A 20,695-nucleotide genomic window follows, 5' to 3' on the forward strand; every position below is an offset into this window, starting at 1 on the left:
GAATTAACTTTCCTGCCACATCTGCTACAGATTCACTTCTTTGTCTATACACTAACAGGCTAACAGGCTTTGTTCTACAAATGCAATAATATTTAGGAAAGTACAGCCACATACATCTTACACCTGGTAATGCAGATGTGGCTAAATTTCCATAAATAATATATTTGTCACCATATACATCATGTGAGATCTACACTAGTGTGTCACAGACTTTTAACTTGCATGCATACATTTGGAATGCCTTGCATTAAAGAACATGCCTTTTAACATGTACTTTGCAGACACTCTTATACAACAACTTGCATCACTTACAATTTTTACATAATATCCATTCATATAGTTGGATAATTACTTCAGGTTAAGTATCTTGCCCAAGGGTACAGCAGCAGTGGCCAACTTGGAAACTGAACCATTAATCTCTGGGTTACCAGCCCTGCTCCTTAAGGCTATGCTACAGTGATGCCTACATACATATTAAAGCACATATTGACTAGAGCTATAATCCCTCAGCAGAGGTCCTATATACTGTCATTCACTACAGATACACTACAATGCTCCTGCAGCTACAGCACTACAGCCCTCTCATAGCTGCATTTGATGAATGCCCCGATTATACTTCTTTAAGGACGGTAAGAGTCAGCTCCTTAATTCCAAAACAATTCCACATGGAGTCACATGACCCGAAAAGCATAACAGCAGCTGGGTGAACCCCTAATAGGAAGCTAGTGCAGCACTCAGAGGCACAAGCAGGTTAGTGCAGGCCAAAGCGATGGAACTCTTAAACAACCAGGGCTGTTACTGCTACTAATTACTGCAAAGACAGTAGGAGTGCGGGATTGGTTTGGCGGGACAGGGGTCCAGGTTTTTGCAGTCAGATGGAGGCTGGGGAGCAGCACTGTGGTCAAGGCATTGGGATGGTGGGCCGGACCGATCCAGCCCAATTTCACAAAGAGTTCTTCATAAGAACCTTAAAATACCTGGAATACCTGGAGAAAAAGTTGAGCACCACAGCCCTGCCCAAAATCAATTCTAGATGGGAGGGGAAAATAAGAACAGCATAAGAGCTGAGTCTTTTGGTGGATTCCCTTCTCAGTGGCCATCTAGTGGCAAAACACAGACACTGCTACGGCCTTAGGGGAGCCAGTTGTCAATGAGTGTACAATACTACTCTCTCAAGGACGGTTAAGTCGCAGGCCGGCAGTGAAAACGTTGCCGGCACAGTTCTCAGAACTTGGTGAGTGACCAGGTTCTGAGAATCACCACTGGGAATCACCACTGTAGGATGCTGTATGGGACTGTTACTGTGCCTGACTCAGGTCCTCTCTGGTCTTCTGGATGCAGGTGAAGATCTCCTGGAAGAGGGCCCTGTATTCAGGCTGCTGGGCGTCCTCCTCACCGGGGCAGTGGGGGTGGGCAGGTGATGTGGAGGCAGAGTGCCGGTGTTGGCGGGCGTAGGCCTGGGCCACTGGGGTCTGCACCGCCTTGTGGTTCTGTCTGTCCGCCCCCTGCTGGCAGCGGCGCAGCAGCTCCTCGTAGCGGGCCTGCAGGGCGCTGTACTGGGCGTCCACCTCGTTGAGCAGGGACATGCCGCGCTGCTTCGCGGCCCGGGCGCGGCGGATGCAGGTGAGCTCGTGGCCCCTCCGGATCTCATCTGCGCTGGGGCTCTTAAGCAGTCCCTTCAGGCCCCGCCCACTCCATTCTGGCCCTGCTTCCAGCTCTGCCTCGGTCCCCTCCTCTGCTTCCTCGTGCCCCGCCCCCTCGTCCCCGTGGAAGAATACTGAGTCAGGCGGCTGGGCATCCACCTTCCTGGAGCTGGCTGATTCAGAGCGCCACATGCGCCTCAGCTCCTCCAGCTCGGCCTCCAGTTCCCTGACACGCCCTGGCCCATGGCTGACCTCCAGCTCTGCCAGCCGCTGCTCCAGCTCAGCGATCTCCTGGGCCGTCAGCTCCGCCTCCCGCTCCGCCTCCTCCCGCCGCGCCCACTCCGCCCCCAGCTGCTTCTGCAGGGTGTGGACCGAACACCTCAGGGCCCCGTTCTCCTCCTCCACCTGACTTGTGTCCATTGACGACCAGGCGTCGCCTTCGCAGGCACAGTCACGCGATGCACATCTGCAGGGAGAGAGGACACCCTAGTCATCCCTGCCCTGAAATACAGCACCCTGCGGAGCCTGACAAAGATCCACACACGGAGAATGAACATTACAACAAAAAATTGGGTACAAATTACACTAACCACAAACATTATGCTTTATAAGATGCACTTTTCAGAAAACCATCTGTAGAGCATATGCACTCCAGGTGCACTCCAAGGATTGCTCTTATCAGAAACTTCTTGAAATTTTTTAGTGGTCTTATAAAATCTTTAAAATGAAATATATTAAGATTATTCTACATAAATTGTCTTAGACTGCAATTTCTTATTTCAAGATCATTTTTGCCAGATAAAAACATATCTACTTGAGAGATTTTCTTATATTGTCTATACTGTTTTCAGTTGTTTTCCTTGCAGTAAGAAAACAGTGGAAAATTTCTGCTTGGCCGTGTGACTGTGTATGTTACTCAGCCTCTGCCGGAGTAGCAGGCAGGGATTAGAGAGGAAAGTCCTCAGGCAGATTACGCTGCCGGGTACATACTCCTTGCCGGAGCTGAGTCAGCGGCCGGCCGCTAATGCCATGGTGTCGCATTGGAGATGGGCCAGGTCATTGCCAAGAATGTGACAGAAAAACGCAAGAGCGCTGGCAGTTTCAATGTGCTGCACCCTGCACATGAACTATGTGATGCGGCATCTTTCTCCCTGACACTAGCTCATAGCTGCGCCTCCCAGCGAAGGCTGACAAAAATTCAGCCACAGAGAATTCCAATACAACAGACGTATCCAAGGTGATTGCTCAAAAATAGTTACACTGTTTCACTACGGCTTGGTATGTTTAATAATTACATTTACATTGTCCTTGTTTAGCAGATACTCTTAACCAGAGTGTGAGTGGTGCATTTAATTTAATTGGCATGAAAAGGTGTACAAACAGGACACTACTGACAACATTCCAACATGTGTCAGGACAAAACACAGTGTGTTGAGATCACAAATGCATGCTTGGTTTAACAAGTATGTGCAACACAATATACCCTACAGTAGGACTACACCATTCCAAAATGAAAGTGACTGAATTACTATGGTCTGAACTGCAGTGATTACTGTAGCGCAAGTGTGTTTTTCTACAGTTGTAATGAACTAAAAACAACCCAGTAAATAATCTGTTTTTTTTACACAAATAATCATACTATGATGAGCTATGTAGTTAGTTACTCATGCTGCCATGTTGTTCATTAGCTGATTGTCATTTGTAGTTCTTGGTCTTATCACTTAAGTACAGGTTGTGCTTCTGTTGTTGTCACTACAGATTCAGTTACATAGCACACAAAAGCAAACTATGGTATGCTAAACAGGGATTTTGGGGTGGTGCAGAACCTCAGAAATTCCCATTTGAAAGGAGTAAGCTTTCTAAAACCTGTGTAATCGGATATTCAGGGCTACAAATGTTTCTGAGTCTTGAGGATTGGAGTAAGCTTTCAGCATTTAGCTTTCTGGAGAGACTTTTTCTGAGCACAAATGTACTGTTATGAGAAGGTAGTAGGTGTATGCAAATATGTGGAAGATGATGAAACACAAACTATACGCAATACAGATTTATCTGCCAAATATCATTCATTACATATTAATTTATTAATGGAAGTCATACACCTTGCATATATCTTCAAATATATTGTAAAAGTTGTCACATGACATGCTACCACATTGCAGGCAGGCAAATGGGAATTCCACCTCAAAGTAAAAATGGATATGTTGTTGCTTTTGACATAAAAAGGTCTCTTTGCTCTGACAATTTTGAGCAGAACTGCTTAGAGGACACTGTAAGACTCTAAGGAGAGTTTTACCCTCATTACAGATGACAGCTAAAGCTTGGGTCAGTCTCAACAACTTTCCCGAACCAGCCAGCACCAACTGCAAGTATGAGCAGATCTTAACAGGGCCAAGATACTGAGGGAGCCAGCTATGGTCAAATATGGCTTGGCCAGCTAAATGTTACTGGTTTTACAAATCTTTTCTAGGGACATTTTGAAATCCTTGGATCAGTCATTCAATAGTGAGAATCACGTGTATGTTACTTGGCTGTGGCTGACAACAGGAAGTATGCAGTATCATAAATGTCTAGGAAGCTAATGATGCTTGCTACTGCCTTTCAGTGGAAAGCGACAGCTGCCTGCAGTGGGCATGCTCACTGCTGTGGAGAATCTGAGTAGCCACCAGCCTACAGTCCCACCTTTCCTTTTCACCTGGGAGGGAACTATTCAAATGTAACTGAAAGGAGACTCAGGTGCGCATGGAAAATCCTTGACACGGGCAAAGTTTTTAATCTGAGGTGCGCTTTTAGACTCCCCTGTGTCAAACTCACAGGCCGTGGCGGGTGTGGGCTCACCTGTCCCGCCGGCTGTGGTACAGCTCCTTCAGACAGCACACACTTTGGGCTCCCAGGGTGCACCTCTGCTCAGCCTGCACTCGGCTCTGCGGGTCTGGCGAGACCACCTGGAGCTCCTCCACCTGCCTCTGCAGGTCCTCCACATGGGACTGCAGGCCCTCGATGGTCTCTGTCAGTCTGAGGAAGAGGAGGGGGAAGAATAGGGAGCTTCATTTAACCTTCTGCTGAAAGCCAAAGCCCTATTAAAGGAACCTCTGGTTTAGAGGAGTGTAAAATTACTTTTTCAAAAGGTGGGGAGTGAATTAAGTGACGTGATGGGTTTTTTGTTCCACCATTGAAATACCTAAATATTTATAGCATGATGCATTAGTGTGGCTCTGTCCTTCTCTGCCACATACCCCATACCCCACCCTCTTTAATCTCACCTCCCATACCCATCCTCCACCTCAGCCCCTGTACCCTCCAACTCCTCCAATTCCCCCCCTCTACCACATCCTCCTCTAATTCACCCCCTGTACTAGAGCTGGGCGATATAGCCATCGTGATATATCAAATAGCTATTTTTAGTGCAATAACAGCTATCCCCAGTGTGTGGCGTTAGGTTTCTTCCCATATTTTTTTCCCTTTAGTCATACCTGATGTGGGAGCACACCTCCGAAGTACAGTGAAATGCTTCTGGGGCAGAAGAATATCACTTGTATCTATATGTTGGTTAGCATTAGCTTTGAAAAACACATAGCATATGTTTTCACTCTATCTTTGTAGCCATGTGTTTCTATCTACCACATGGAAGCAGCATAGTGCTGTTGCTGTGAAATCACCATTGCATAGATACGAGTGGCGTTTTTTCCCCCAGAAGCGTTTTGCATGGCCTCGGAAAACTGGAGGTGTGCTCCCGCATCAGGTATGACTAAAGGGAAAAAAATACGGGAATAAACCTAACGCCACATACCAGGGATAGCTGTTATTGCGCTAAAATAGCTATTTGATATATCGCGACAGCTATATCACCCAGCCCTACCCGGTACCCCAACCTCCTCCACTTCACTGCCTGTGCCTCAACCTTTTTGTCACCTCCGGCTCACCTCTGGATCCTCTGCTGGGCGGTGCGCTTGTCCTGGACCAGCCTCTTATGGTCCAGCTCCAGCTCCCGAGCAGCCCCATCCAGCTGCTCGTACACCTTGGCATGCGTCTCATTCACCTGCCGCAAGAGGTCCACCTGCTTGGACAGGTACTGCAAGAGGGGGAGGGGTGTCAGAGAAGCAACACTCTGGGGAAAAACAGCCACATTACTGTTCTGGAAGAGTGGAGGTTACAGGGCTGTGTGTCTGTCTGTGCAACCATGCAAGGATGAACCTCCAATTTACAAGAATTGGAATGACTGTCTCCTAGACCATATACATAATATATATGTCTAGTTTCAGGACTTATATATACAATAATTTCTTTATAGAACTGCCACATATTATATATGAGCTATTCATAAATGGCCAATTTTATCTGAATACAGGGAAAGGGGTCCTTCTAACTCAAAACAGTGAGGTCAGCGGGTGTGCAGTTTACATCCCTAGGCTGGTCTATCATAGTCAAGTGCCGTTCAAACTATGATTTCATCAAATTGTAGCTTATTTTGTGTGATCATTTTTACTATTTCTTTATTTGCTTGATTCGTCTTCCAGAACGCTGGATCAAGTTATACATGGTGTCATGACATGTGTGAGCACTGCATGTCAGTTATTTCTGACCATGCAAAATGACAATATCCCTGACAATCGCTTTGAAGTTGCTCTGTTAACATACTGTGCCTGTAATCGAAGACTGACTTATCAGGCACCAGAGTGGCGTGCTCTCAAGACTCAATTGACAGGCACAAATTAAAAGGCCAAGTGATAAAACAGACTGAAGCAACTACGGTTGCCAACTTTCTGAAACGGAAATAAGGAACACGGGGGGTGCCCATGCCCACATACTTGGTTGTGTGAAGTCCTATCCATACCACACATAATCACAAGGAAACTGCAATGGCTTCAACCATTTACCAGACATGTGTCTATAAGCCCATGTATTAAGACAAGCAAACACATAAACCTGAATTTGATCAGTTTTGTATTTTTGAGCCATAGGAATGTGCGTAACAGATTATCGCTCAAGAATATTATTTGGGCTGTGCAAAACAACAGTTTATATTATATATATAAAAATATATTATTTTCTCATCCTTTAGAATAAAACAGAACTGTATTTCAAGAAAAACAACATAAATAAAAACTACATTTGATGGACTCGGATAAGGTTCTTGAATCCCTCATTTTCGACAGTGCTAATGGGAAGCATGTCTTTTGCAGTGCAATATGCAATTGCATTTGTGATGTCTTTGTGTCTTTTGTTTTGTTTTTTTTTTGTCGTAAAGCACAGTGCTGGAAAAAGCTGATACGATCGTTTGCTGCTAGGTAGTCGCACTGGGTACTGGCCTGGTGCTTGTCGAGGGTCCACTAGCAATACTCGTTTGGGACTGTAATTTCTTACTTTCTGTGTGTTCTAACGGGTGATATTGTTTTCAAATGATGAAACAGGTTTGTGGTGTTGCCTGTCTTTGATGGTTCATGTCTTCGGCACAGTTTGCAGTGCACGCTGCTCTGTTTTTTGTTGGATTGTAAATAGCCAAAATATCTCCAAACTACTGAAGCTGAGTGACCTTTCTTGTCGACGATGTCTTCGTCCTTCGAGCTGGTCATGGGCGCTGCTTTTTCTTCGGTGTCGCTCATTTTGCTCATTTTGCTTATTCTGCTCCAACTACAAGCCTGTCAGCTACTGTGTCTGTAAACAATACCATGTGCTGGCCTGAATTTATACCTCTCACCATGCAACCTAACTGTGCAATGCATACCTCTATTCCTGCTACATGATTGGCAGTTCGTGATTCATTTCAGTGAATGCTATCTAAGCATTGAAAGTAATTATATTGAACATTTATACCTCTATTCCTGCTACATGATTGGCAGTTCGTGATTCATTTCAGTGAATGCTATCTAAGCATTGAAAGTAATTATATTGAACATTTATCGAACATTTTTTATATTTCTATCGAGGAAAATCATATTGAGATAATTATTGTTATCGTTTTATCGCCCAGTCCTACTTTTGAATAAAACAGACCTGGTATTATGAAAGAATTTCAATCATTAGCGCTGTCAGGTGTATCATAGCAATGCTGACAGCAGTTCTCATTGGTCGTGACTTGATTCTCAAAAATACGGAACAAAGCGTGTCCCGTCTTTTATTTTCCATTTACGGAATGATTCCGTATTTTACGGGACAGTTGGCAACCCTCGGAGCAACGGACTAAGACAATCACACCCAACATGAACTCTAGGTACCTCAGGAACACTGTGCATCAAATGAGGCACAAGAAGAATTGTTTTTCGTGAAATTTCAATAAATGAGTTTTAGAGTGAGGGTGCACTTACATAGAACGAGGCCTGAAGGCCTGCTAGCAAACAATGACCCTTAATCATCACAATTTATTGTTCTGAGTGGTCGGGCCTTAAGTCATAAACTAACCCATAATTCAACCTACAAAAATGTTATATTTCTGGACACCGCTTCAGCCAAACGCTTCTTTCTGGGACAGTAATGTTTCTGCCAGATTCAGAGGGGGTTTTCGCCAATTAGAGAGACCAAGGAAATCACATTTGTCAGAGTCAGTGGGCATGGAACTGTGTGATCCCCTTAGGGCGTTTACATCCACATTTAATTTGTCAAAAAATCTCCTGTTGGTAACCCTAAACCTAGCCCTGTCAGAGGTTTGGACCGAATGCTCAAAGGGAACTTACACATGTCAGATGAACAGTAAACCACAGTTTACATTACAACCATCACTATGACGCATCTAACTGAAGCTTCAAATAAATTTGTTTCCTTATTAAAAACACTTAATAATATACAAGGAAAATGTAAAACATGCACCAAACAAATAGCCCTTGCAAGTCTGATTAATGAAACCTGCAGTAAGTACCGCATATCCAATCAAAGCACATTTCCAGGGTTTTATTTTTCCATATAAAAATCAAAAGTGCCTTTTACTTCTCATAACCACAGACATGAGTCAACAGGACAGCAGAAAAGGACTGCAGTTAAAGGCCACTTATAGATACACAACATCAGGCAAGGCACAGCAAATAAACCACAAACAATGGGACTTTGATCAAACTGAACAACACCTAGATGTGGAACGTTGCATTCATAGCACAAAACACAACGTGTATTTCTGTAGATATGTAATGTTAAGCTATTTTTATTGTTTGTATAGCAGACTCTCTTTTTCAGGGATGATTTGCAAATTAAAAAGTCACCTGTTCATACACCGAACAGAATATGTTAAAGGAAATACCTTCTTCATGAGCAGTATAATACAGTCCCACCTGCGATTTAAAACAAAAAACCTAGCCACTATGCATCACACGTGTCTTTCAGGTCCAGTGCAAAGGGGAAGGAGTCTAACCAAGGCCACTCTTGCTGCTTAAGATGACTAATGGGCAAAGTGTCACCTCTATTTCCTGCTGCTGCTCCTGATTGGTGGAGTACATCTGCTGAAGCCCCTCCTCCAGCTCATGGTTCCGTTCGAGCAAGGTCTTGCCCAGTTCAGCAGCCAGATGCAGATCTGTGACACACACACGACAACAGTGAATGCCAGGAAGAAACAGTGGGGAGCACTCAGCCCAGCCGTGAGGAAAATCTGGTATAGCGCAAGTTGCCTGTACCGGTGTTAGGGGATGTGCTGAGCCAGTGATGGACATCCCTCTCGAATCAATTCTGGAGCCACAGCAGGACCACATGCTTGCGGTCACATGGTGTAAATGTCACGAGAATGTTACCTTCAAGCAACAGACAGGGCTTTCACACTTGAGTAGTTTGTAGAATGATGGTCACACGAGGTCAAATCGACAACAACAGCTACATTCATTTGGCATGTTGGGAAAAGTCTTAAAATCGATTTGTATAACGTACGTATGTGTGCGTGTAAAAGCATTTTCTCTATATTATTAGTCCGAACCTGATTTTTAATAGCTGCAAAAAGGATCAATGCAAATTTAGGTAGTGATATCACACTTCAGAGAGCTGATCAGACACGCAACTAATCGCTGGACAAACGCACGTAATGAAAAGAGCTCAAAGATGTTAATTTTTGTTCCCGTTTCTAACGCCATAATGCAGTTTCAGGGAAGTCTTAAAACCACAGGAATCGAGTTCACTAACCGTCGCGCTGTAGGCTATTACATTTCAGACCAACGAAAACACAGCAAGACTTTAAAGGCAATCGAAGCAGTGTATTAAATGCACGAGACAATATGTCAAAAGACTCTTTAATTTGTTCATATTTTCCCTTTCACAGACAAAGACGAGAATATGCTAAACAGGCTATAGTACTAGCCAGAGGTGGGTGGTCACGGTCCAAATTAAATGCAGCACTCGAGTATCTCGGTCAGCGCACACTGTACCACGGAAAGACTGATTTAAGGCCACGGGGAGGTTCACGGTTTATGTGATTACGAGTTTTCATCAGTGATTCTTCCGCCTTAATTAAGATATAGTCAATGACAGAGATAACACAGACTGGACATCACGTCTATGGGGTTCAACGTTTTATTCTGCAATCGCTCTCAGAATTTTTCTTAAAAATCATTGTACCTGGTAACTTTAACAACTGTCACGGTAGTGTAGCATTAGTCGTGTGTAAGTCAATAGCCTGGTAGCTAGCAAACTAGAAGTGAATTAGAGAGTCCGCTAAAGCGTCCTGCTACACTCGTTTTAAAGGGCCCGACCGCCACCGTGACTATAGCTAACTGCCCATCCCCTACCAGTTAAGCATCGCCAGCTGTTTATTGTCTGCTGCCTTACCACGCTCAAGGTCCCGCTGATCGTACCACGGTTCCTCCTCTTTGACTTCGAACTCTTCCTCCGTAATCATGTCTGTCAGCATTTTCGCCCGAGCCGCATCTGCTATTGTAATCCAGCGGTCACTAAGTTCCCAGTCAGGCGGAGTCCCGTACGACCAGTGTCCGCTGAGTGATACAGCCAACGTATTTGCCGGCGACTTTTGTTGCGTACAGAACCTGCAGCAACGTGGCAGCCCCTCCTTTCAGCCATATGCCAATAAGAAAACTAAGACGTTGTTTAAAAAAACAATGCAACATTTTTGATTGACATCTCATTGGCGAATGCTTGGGGAGAAGGCGGAGTCGGAGTATTCATCAGCCAATGAATGTTGACTAAGAGCTAGCACACCCAATTGGTGCGAAACCCGCTTGTGTCTGAGTTTCTGTAAGAAATGTAACATGTAAAGAGTATCAAAAATGCTTACCGACGTGCAGCACTTGCGGTAATGTCTGCGGTTACGGTTGTCGAGAGTTGGCTGTAGAGTAATTGATCGACGTGAACACTATCTCACTGTCAAAACTGTGCAGTTTCCGTATATTTTCGCATGGAAGGAAAACATACGGCGAGCCGAGCGCCAGTTGTGTGTTTTCAAGCTTTTACGAAACTAGTCTATTGATTTTGCAGTTAAACTCGACACATAGCGTTTGCTGAGGTCTGGTATTACCTCCCAGCTCTATTGCCAAAGTAGTTATTTAGCTCGCTGGCAGGAATCTGTACTAACTTTTTAGCTAGCTTAGCTGCCTAAGTGGCAGCTAGCCTATGTAGCTAGTTGGGCATACATTTCAGCTCCATACGTGTTCCAGTACCAGGAAAGCGAATTCAGACAGCTTTGAATTCGGGCTCCGGGACATCCCTCATCATGCGAGTGCTAGCTCGTTTGGGGGCGCATCCCGCAGCGGTCGCTTACTCCATGACAACGCTGGGAGCGGGGATGATGAATAGCATTTTCAGTTTTTACTACGTGAAACTTTTCTTGAACAAGTACAAGATATCCGAGTCTGCCTTCCATCAGTCACAAGTGAGTAACTGCAATGTCGTGCACTGAAGGCCCATAGACTTGACATTTGGCTGACACCGATGTCACTTACCGTTGCCTAAATGTTGTAAAATAAACATTTCCATGACAGGCGCTTTTATACTGGGCGCCTCGTATATCTGGCATCTGACATATCAGTTGCTACTGTTGGGTATTTACTGGTGAAAAATCTTCCTTTCGAGTAGCAGCGCACAACTTGGGAATCAAACCAAAAGCTTTGGGGAGCAGGTTCCTGAATCAAACCTCCATGGGGTTGACTATAAGGGGGTCACATTGTATTCAGCTGGTGTTCAGAAGCTGGTGAGAAAGAGGCTGGGATGATGCCTAAGTTTTAATCACTATACACTCTATTACACACGGTCTTCTGGGACAAATGAAAAAGTAACACTGAGCACAGGCCGATCCCCAATAACCTTGACATTCCTGCTGACGTGGCAGAGCTGGTTTACATCCAGGGCTGTTTTCCTCAAAGCTAATCAGCGAGCCCTTAGACACCCCTAAACTGAGAAGCTGTCTTCTTTGGAAGATGCAGCAATCTTTTGAACCTTGTTGCCTCTCCTCTTGAGTACTGTGGGACTTGAAATGTGCAAAATAGCAGCTGGCTGCTGAAAAGTGAATTGGATGATTGCACACACCTCGGTGTAGCATGTCCTGTGCACGCAGTAGGATGGGTTTGTGATGACATGAGCTTAACGCTCTCTTGCTGATCCCAAAGCCCGAAGGGCGAACATGGAGGTAAAAATCAAAAGGAACGTCCCTCTGCCATGTTGATAGCTTTGGTCATTTTTCATCCTAGCATGTCAAACAGAACGTGGTGATTTCTCTTCAGCATTCAGGAAAAGAAAGAACATTCAATCCTCACGTTCCAGAGCAGTGTGCAGAGTGAATGTGACTCTCTCTCCCCCTGCAGGTGATCTACATGATCTGGAACGCGGTGAATGACCCGTTGTTCGGTTACCTGCAGGACAACTCGCGGGCAGCCTGCTGCACCCGCCGGCGGCTCTCCATCCTGTATGGTGCACCATTCTATGCCCTGGCCTTCCTGCTGCCCTGGTTCCCCTGGCGCTCCTACGAGCCGGGAGACTGGCTGAGCGGCCTCCACCTGACGGTGGCGCTGTGTGCCTTTGATGGCATGCTCACCTTTGTCCTGCTGGCCCAGTGCGCCCTCTTCGCTGAGATCTCGGGCCACCACCAGAGTCGGCTGCAGCTGGTGGCCTATAACCAGGCAGCATCGCTGGCGGGCTCATCCAGCGTGCTCTTCTGCGGCCTGCTCTCGCGCAACATGGACGACTTCAGCGCCTTCCAGTCAGTGGCGGCACTGGTGGCAGTGCTGGCCTGCGGCTGCATGACCTACACGGGGCTCCACAGTGAGGGCCGCTTTGACGGGCGGGCCTCGGAGCCCCCGCAGCAGCAGGGCCATGGCCCCGGCCCCAGCCCCGCCCAGCCTGCACTCTCCCTCGCTGCCATCACCTCTATGACCTGGCAGATTGTGGCACACCGGGACTTCCAACTCTTCGTCCTTATGAACTTTTTCCAGGTGTTCATGGTGGCCTTCTGCAACAACTTCACCATGATCTTTGCTGAGCACCTCATCCCACAGGACGTGCTGCCCTCGCTGGCCAAGAGTGTGATGTATGGAGCCGGGTTCATCTGCCCCCAGGTACAGCCGGGGGGTGGCTTGGTGGGGGATGGTGTACTGATTGGAGAGTTAGGTTTTACCAGCCCTCAGAAACAGACTTTGCAACTAGTTGTAGTGTTTTGGTATGGAGGGTGATAGCATCTAATTGGTTTGTACAAGTCAGTGGTTGATAGTGTATGGTAGCGCCCCCATACTGGGGCTCATGAAGCTTCACTCTTCTATCATGAGGATTGGAGTTGGGAAAAATGTATGTCATCTAGAATGACGGTGCTCTAGACTGTGGATTGAATCCTCAGACAGAAACTTTTCATAACTCACTTTGATAACATAAGTGTATGTCTTGAGGGGGATACACATTTCCGTAAATATCATATTTGTGGGTTGCTTTGGACCAAACTTCCATACCAGAGATTTCCAGATGTCTTTGCACCTCTGTGTCACATGCCGATAACTTTACCAATACACTTTATCACTAACATCTGGGACTAAACACACTGTTATCATTTAATCAGGGTGGAGATTTCTCTCTCTCTGTTGCTTCCAGCTGTTGGTCCTGAGCAGCCAGCGTTTGCTCCGTGGCCTGGGATACTACAGACTGATCCTCATTACCTTTTATGTGGAGGTGGGCGCGGCTGCTGTCATGCTCCTCCTGGGTCCTCAGCACCACTACGTCCTGGCACTTTTCCTCACAGGCATCATGTGAGTTACTGTATCGTCATGACAACACTTACGCTGGGGGGGGGTATCCTCACCACCTTATTTATTGGCTGCATCCTAGTCCAGTCCCTGGCCCCTAGCTGTGATTGGTCCTCTGTCACACATGCTGCATCACCAGGAGGGTCACTCATGGGAGAAGGGTTAAAATCCGGGCAGGGGTCACATTTTTTTTATAATCTGTGTTACCGGCACATGTTTCTAGAGGTAGAATTGGCAGCTGCAGTTGCCCTTGCAGTGGTCGCCTATAAGCTTTACTATAAATTTAATTTGCCATCCTAACAGTCGATGGTATGGTTATGGTATATAAACAATGCTAATATTGGTGATTATGTGAATGCACAATGATGTAGATATTCAACTGCAATGTCTTATTAGAAACACCAAAAGCATGTATAACATAGTTACAATGATATGTTGGTAAATCATACAAATTTGATAATTTGTGTGTAGGAACAATATAAAAACAATGTTATGATATCAATATGGCCATATATATACAGTACTGTGCAAAAGTCTTAGGCACGTAAGATTTTTCACAAAACATTTGTCTTAAAACAGTTCTTTTCTATCTTCTTCATTAGTGTGTCAATAACAAATATCATATTTTAGATTTCCAAACATTTCTTTTGAAAATAGTGAAATGTACCACTAAAACTAAATAAAGAAAGAAAGTGGCAAACTAACACAAAACCTTCCAGACCCTCCAAACCTTTTTTTGTAGGCATATACTCCAATGCATGATAAAACAACTATACCAAACAACAAAACAAAACAGGTGGTAATCATTAGCAACATAAGCAGGTTTAACCACAATTATTAACTGAAACAGAAACACCTGTGTAGAGGGAATAAAACTGAGTGAGGATCAGCCATACTGAAAAGGTGAGGTTGCAGATTGCTAACACCATGACAAGGGTGAGCACAGAGACACAATACAAGGTGGTCATCCTGCATCAACAAGGTCTATCACAGGCAGAAATTTTGAGGCACACAGGTGTTTCCAGATGTGCTATCCAAGCTCTTCTGAAGAAGCACAAAGAAACAGGCAAGGTTGAGGACCAGAAATGCAGTGGTCGGCCAAGGAAACTTTCAGTTCAGCAGATGAAAGACACATCAAGTTGACGTCCCTCCGCAATCGGAAGCTGTCAAGCAGTGCCATCAGCTCAGAGCTGGCAGCAACCACAGGGACCCTGGTACACCCATCTACAGTCCGGAGAAGTCTGGTCAGAAGTGGTCTCAAGGGAAGACTTGCAGCCAAAAAGCCATTCCTCAGATGTGAAAACAAAGCCAAACAACTCATCTATGCACAAAAACACAAGACCTGGGATGCAGCACAATGGCAGCAACGGTGCTCTGAACCGATGAGTCCAAATTTGAAATATTTAGCTCTGGAAGAAGGCAGTCCATTCGTTGAAGGGCTGGAGAATGCTACAAGGATGAGTGTCTGCAGGCAACAGTAAAGCATGGTGGAGGTTCCTTGCAGGTTTGGGGCTGCATTGCTGCAAATGGGGGATTTGGTCAGAATTAGTGGCCTCCTCAATGCTGAGAAATGCAAGCAGATTCTTATCCATGATGGAATACCATCAGGGAGGCGTCTGATTGGTCATAAATTCATTCTGCAGCATGATAATGACCCCAAACATACAGCCAGAGTGATAAAAAAACTCTCTTCACCAAAAAGAGGAACAAGGAGTCCTGCAACAGATGGTGTGGCCCCCACAAAGGCCTGATCTCAACATCATCGAGTCAGTCTGGGATTACATGAGGAGACAGAAAGAATTGAAACAGCCAAAATCCATACAACAACTGTGGCAAGTTCTCCAAGATGCTTGGAAAACCTACCTGCCAAGTACCTTACAAAACTGTGCACAAATATACCTAAGCGAATTGGTGATGTTTTGAAAGCCAAGGGTGGTCAAATATTGATTTAACTATTGATTTTTCTGTTTCGTGCACTTTGTATGTTGTTAATACATACATTAAAAACTATTCATTTCATTATTTTGAAAGCATTCTGAATTTACATCACTTTTTCACAAGTGCCTTAAACTTTTGCACAGTACTGTATATATCCTAACAGTGTAGTATATTAATAATGTGTAATATTATTAATATAGAAATATTATATTTGAACTTTGTAATACTGTTTAAGCATAAATATCCAAAGATAAACTTCTACACCTCTACAATGCATGTACATTGTGTGCAACCACTGAGCCTATGCTACTTAATGCAAAGCATTGTGGGGTACCCTCATAGCCAGACAAGTTGCTGGTTCCATAGAGGATGGTAACAAGGGCCTCGTAAGGCTCTAAACCCTTGCTGAACTTCACTCACCTCAGACATGGCATATTCTGGCAAGAAAGCTCAGAACAGAGAGGTGCTGCACAGGGGAAGGGCATTGGGACTAGATTAAGGATGTAACCATAAAAAACTGGGAGATGATGTTCATGTTGCACTTTTCCCCTTCAGTTGCTTTTTTAGCTTGAAATAGCACCCCCTTCTGGCCATTTGATGTCACTTTGAGTAGCAACCCTTTCATTGGAGATCTCCTAACCAGTCACTGACCAGCCTGAGCCCTGCTTTGTTTCTGATCTCTCAATGGTATACAGATGTATAGTCTAGATTATTGCCTAACTCTGTGAAGGAGACCTTGTGCTTCTTAGTCTCATCAATCAAGATGGCAAAAAGCCGAACATAGGTGAAAAATGGTCACATACAGGAGCTTGCTGTAGATTTTTTTCAAAAAGGCAGAAAAATTCAAAAATGGCAGAGACAGTAAATGTGTCACAGATGAAAAGCAAGCTGTTTGTCAGGTAAAATTCAAACCTAATGAGTATGAAGTCATTGCGCTGGATAGACCTATAAGCACAAACTCTCCATAGCTCCTCCTCAGGATTTGGGTGGCAATTCAGACTGTGTTAAACATGTCTTAATGGTTGGGGCCTCATTGTAATACAGTGCACATTATGACATTGTTGCTTCTGTGATCTAGGGTGCTGATCCAGGCCGCCTTCAGCCTCTTCAACTTACCCCTGGCTGACATTATTGACTCAGACTTTCACAAGCACAAACGCCGGTGAGAGCCCCCCTCCTGCCCCTTCCTGCATGAGCTCAGTCTGCCTGGCCGATCTATCATAGGTATAAATAGCCTGATATTCCTTTATTCTGAGGTCGTGCTCGCCCCTGATGGTCTGTGAAGGGCACTCAAAGTTAACCACTGAAAAGGATTAAACCCAGGGGAAGTGCTGCTTTCACAGATATTGAGCGTGTGGCACTCAGCCTGGCAAGCGTATCAAACTGAACTTGGACCAAAAGCATCTTTTCCCTTGATTTTCGAAGCACAAGGACATGACAGAATCCCAGAATCCTGCCTGTTCACTAATGGTTAGCGAACTGCTAAGGTTTTTGGATCAACTCAGTTTTATAGTGCCTCCTTCGTAATGGTTATGTGAGGAAGCCAATATTCAAAAAGTCAATAATTTATTTTAAAAACCGACAAACAAAAGGGATTAGCCTTTGACACAGTCAACTGCAGAAGCAAAAAGTGAGCTCACCTGCTTTGCAGCCACTCACCTGTCTTTTAATATGCCTTTAATTATTAGTTGCCCTATACGCTGTAGTTGTACAAATCAGATAGTACTGTGTCCTCAAACAAACCTTGCTCTCAGCTGAGAACTGTCTCATTGTGGAACTGTACACATCCTGTCCCCGTACTGTTGCTATACTTGCTGTATACACTTTTGTAAGTCGCTTTGGATAAAAGCGTCTGCTAAATAAATAAATGTAAATGTAAAAATTAGGCAGGTGTGGCTCATTAACCAGGCTGAGGCTAGTTGTCTACAATTAAATTAAATATAATGACAATTAATTAACCTGCTCGTATTGATGCTGATAGTATGAGATTTGTCAATTGCAAATATAGTACATTCCTTAAATTAAGCAATTATACAACACATACAACATGTGACGAGCACCACATTAATATTGCAATGATTTTGGGAATAGGTGAAGGCTCCTCTTTCACAAGCCAACATGGTGTTTGACCTGTCATCAGCCAGTCAGATGGCCCTGTGGTGTGTAATTTAAGGCATTTTTGGTGTATTGTAGGGAACAGTTTTCACTTGCATAGCATCATGCACCTCTTGATAATATCCATAGTGTATTATAATGTATTGGTTGATACCACACTGGAGGGAGAGCTATGCGTGAGGTGTGGTGACAGGATTGCATGTAAGTGGCTATGTGTTTGCCCTCCCTGATGGTCTTCGGCTGCAGGTCCCCTCTCTCATCCATGGTTTTCGGGACCAACGCCCTGTTCACCAAGCCGGCGCAGTCCCTGGCCCCCATGCTGGTGGTGTCCATCCTCAACCAGTTTGGGTATGAGGACCTGAAGGATGCCAGCCCAGCTGCAGACTCGAGGTGCGGGACTGCTGACATCAATCGCTGTCAATATCGCCGGCATAATGACAAAATTTACTTGGGTCCTTCTGGGAGCTATTTCCCCTTCCATCACACATCCTGAATCTGTAGGTAGCCTCAGGGTAAGATAAATGATAATAATTGCATACACAAGGTTAGCCTTGATAGCATCAATGAAGTAATGATTTAAAATACAGCATTTAATTCAAAGCATAGTGGAATTTGAAGTTGGAATTTGACAGGAAGTTTCTTAGATCACTTCTTACCTCTTTCAGGTGATTTACATGTAATTTACATGTATTAAATGTATTATTATTGTATTACATGTATTTTACCTAGAGTGACAAAAGTGCATTGAATAGGGTTAGCTGCACAGATACTGGAACACTGCTGAACAGGTGGTGTTCAAAGGCTTTTACTGACTCCATGCCTCATTTTTCTCCTTTGTAAAATGAACCTGTTTCCTGTGTGTGTGTGTGTGTATGTGCATGTGTGTGTATGTGTATGTATGTGCGTTCTCTCTCCCCTCCAGCTCTCTGCAGACGCTGCACAGTGTCATGTTCTACCTGGTGTGCCTGGTCCCGATGTTTGTGGCTACGGTGCAGATCCTGGCCTGGAGGCCCTTCTCCATCCGCGACAGCCACACAGTGGACACCAAATACATTGACACCTAAACCTAAATGAGCCCCACATTCCTCATAGTTTCTTCTCATACAGTCATTCTTATCGGCAGAGAGGATGGAGGACATTTTCACAAACACTGCAGGCTTACAGAAAGAGGGTCGGCCATGACAGGTGTTAATTCCACTACTGATGGACCTTTAGCAGGCTGTACAGCTGTGATCACACACACAATGAGTCACTGAGTTAGTCTTTCACAAACCAACCTCAGCTGAAGTTAAAAATCCAACAGGAAACTGAAAGCCAGTGAAGAATGAAGGAAAAACAATGCCCTACTCTAAAGGAGGCATTTCTGTGTGCATAGATCTATGATTGTTATCAATGTAGCACCCTGCAGGAATTCTGCCAGTCACATTTGAAGTGCACTTTTCCGATTCCAAGTTACTGAGTAATCCATATGACCTGTATGAGGTACGTTATTTCTAGCCATAGGAGACAAATATATGCAACCAGTGTCAACCTTAAACTCCTTACATCTCTACAGTTGTATGTACAATATTTTCAGCATAGAAAACTGTTATTAAAAAGAGCAGTTGGCTATGCATTGATCAGCTTGGCAATGAGCTAAGGGGTGATACAGGGTTATTGGGTTCTGAGAACATAAAACCCAAAGAAAGTGGTTGGTTGGACATCCCCAAGCATTTTGCAAGGCCCATTTACACATTGTGTCCAGATAAACACTTTACCTGGGGGTTTGGTTTTTGGATACCTATTGGCTTTTTCCCAAAAGACAACAAATTTGTGTCAAAGTCATGCCCCTTATTCAGACCAGTCCTTTATGTCTTTCAAAACCAAATCAGTTTTGTGGATGGTTTTAGTGGGCTTTGTTTTTATGCTACCTTCCAGTTTGTGTATTTTCTTGGATACATTTGCAGAAAATGGAATATTAAATTTGTGCCCAGGAATCAGGTTCAACTTGTGCCTTTATTTGTCAGTGGAACTGAAAGTAGAAGCCAGTGTATTATAAGGTCACATAGTTTATTTGAATCGATGTGGTGGGGGAAAAACATTTTCACCTTCTCAGAGACTCACTTTTTGTACTGTGTCTTTTTAATTAAACATTTTGTGAATTCGCCGCTTTACTTGTATTGATTTATTTGAACCTGAAACTGTGACAACTTGTGTTGGGCTCTGGGTACCCATGTTCTCCAGTCTGATGGAAACTTCAATTAATTGTTGATACACTACCATAAAGTTGGACTGACAATTTAAAGGGGATAGGAAAACCTGCATGTGTTTTTTGGCCCTCTGACAGCAGATACTTGTAGTCAGCTAACTGCTATCAGAGACATACTACAAACAAAAACAGATAATTGATTGATTGATCAGATAATGTTGAGCAATGGATTGCATTCTCGTTAACTGAAAAAACGTAATCTGCTTGAGTTTGAGGTCTTCTATTAACAGAAAAAAATCAATCAGAGCAATAACTCCAGACAAACAGGTATGATTTGAATCCTGATTTGTTCTCTCATCACTTCCCACATATTAGTTCTTGGTGTGACAGGTTTTAAGAGGCAGATTTCCAGCTTATCAGCAGTCTGATCCTGCCTCGCTGGGATCAGCACCAGCTGGTTATCAGGTCCTAACCCAGTACAGGTGAGCCTGGCTGAAGTGCTGCTCTTTCTGAAGAATGTGGAAGCCAGACAGGAGAAGGAGGCATGAGTCTTTTCTATCTCTTCAGGAATGCAAGCACTCACACTGGTGTTATCAGCATTAGAGCAGCTGTCCCATGAATCCAGAATAGCAATAGTTAAAAAGCATTCAAGGACATAAAGATAAAAG

At 44.4% G+C, this 20,695-nt stretch overlaps 2 protein-coding genes across 2 annotated transcripts; one reads left to right on the plus strand and one right to left on the minus strand.

Moving 5' to 3' along the window:
• Positions 1 to 1,298: 1,298 nt before the first annotated feature.
• LOC118794006 (cerebellar degeneration-related protein 2-like) lies at positions 1,299 to 10,463 on the minus strand. Its single transcript, XM_036552139.1, has 5 exons — positions 10,377 to 10,463; positions 9,026 to 9,138; positions 5,564 to 5,712; positions 4,479 to 4,655; positions 1,299 to 2,109 (listed from the first exon to the last, which is right to left on the minus strand). The coding sequence occupies exons 1-5, from the start codon at positions 10,456 to 10,458 to the stop codon at positions 1,299 to 1,301; spliced, it is 1,332 nt and encodes a 443-aa protein (XP_036408032.1). The 5' UTR covers positions 10,459 to 10,463.
• Positions 10,464 to 10,971: 508 nt separating this feature from the next.
• On the plus strand, positions 10,972 to 20,261 carry mfsd13al (major facilitator superfamily domain containing 13a-like). The gene is made up of 6 exons (XM_036553146.1): positions 10,972 to 11,433; positions 12,362 to 13,111; positions 13,635 to 13,789; positions 16,803 to 16,886; positions 18,086 to 18,229; positions 18,762 to 20,261. Exons 1-6 carry the CDS (start codon positions 11,275 to 11,277, stop codon positions 18,901 to 18,903), a joined length of 1,434 nt encoding a protein of 477 aa, XP_036409039.1. The 5' UTR covers positions 10,972 to 11,274; the 3' UTR covers positions 18,904 to 20,261.
• The last annotated feature ends 434 nt before the right edge of the window (positions 20,262 to 20,695 follow it).

This window comes from Megalops cyprinoides, chromosome 19 (assembly GCF_013368585.1).
Source record: "Megalops cyprinoides isolate fMegCyp1 chromosome 19, fMegCyp1.pri, whole genome shotgun sequence".
Lineage (NCBI taxonomy): Eukaryota > Metazoa > Chordata > Actinopteri > Elopiformes > Megalopidae > Megalops > Megalops cyprinoides.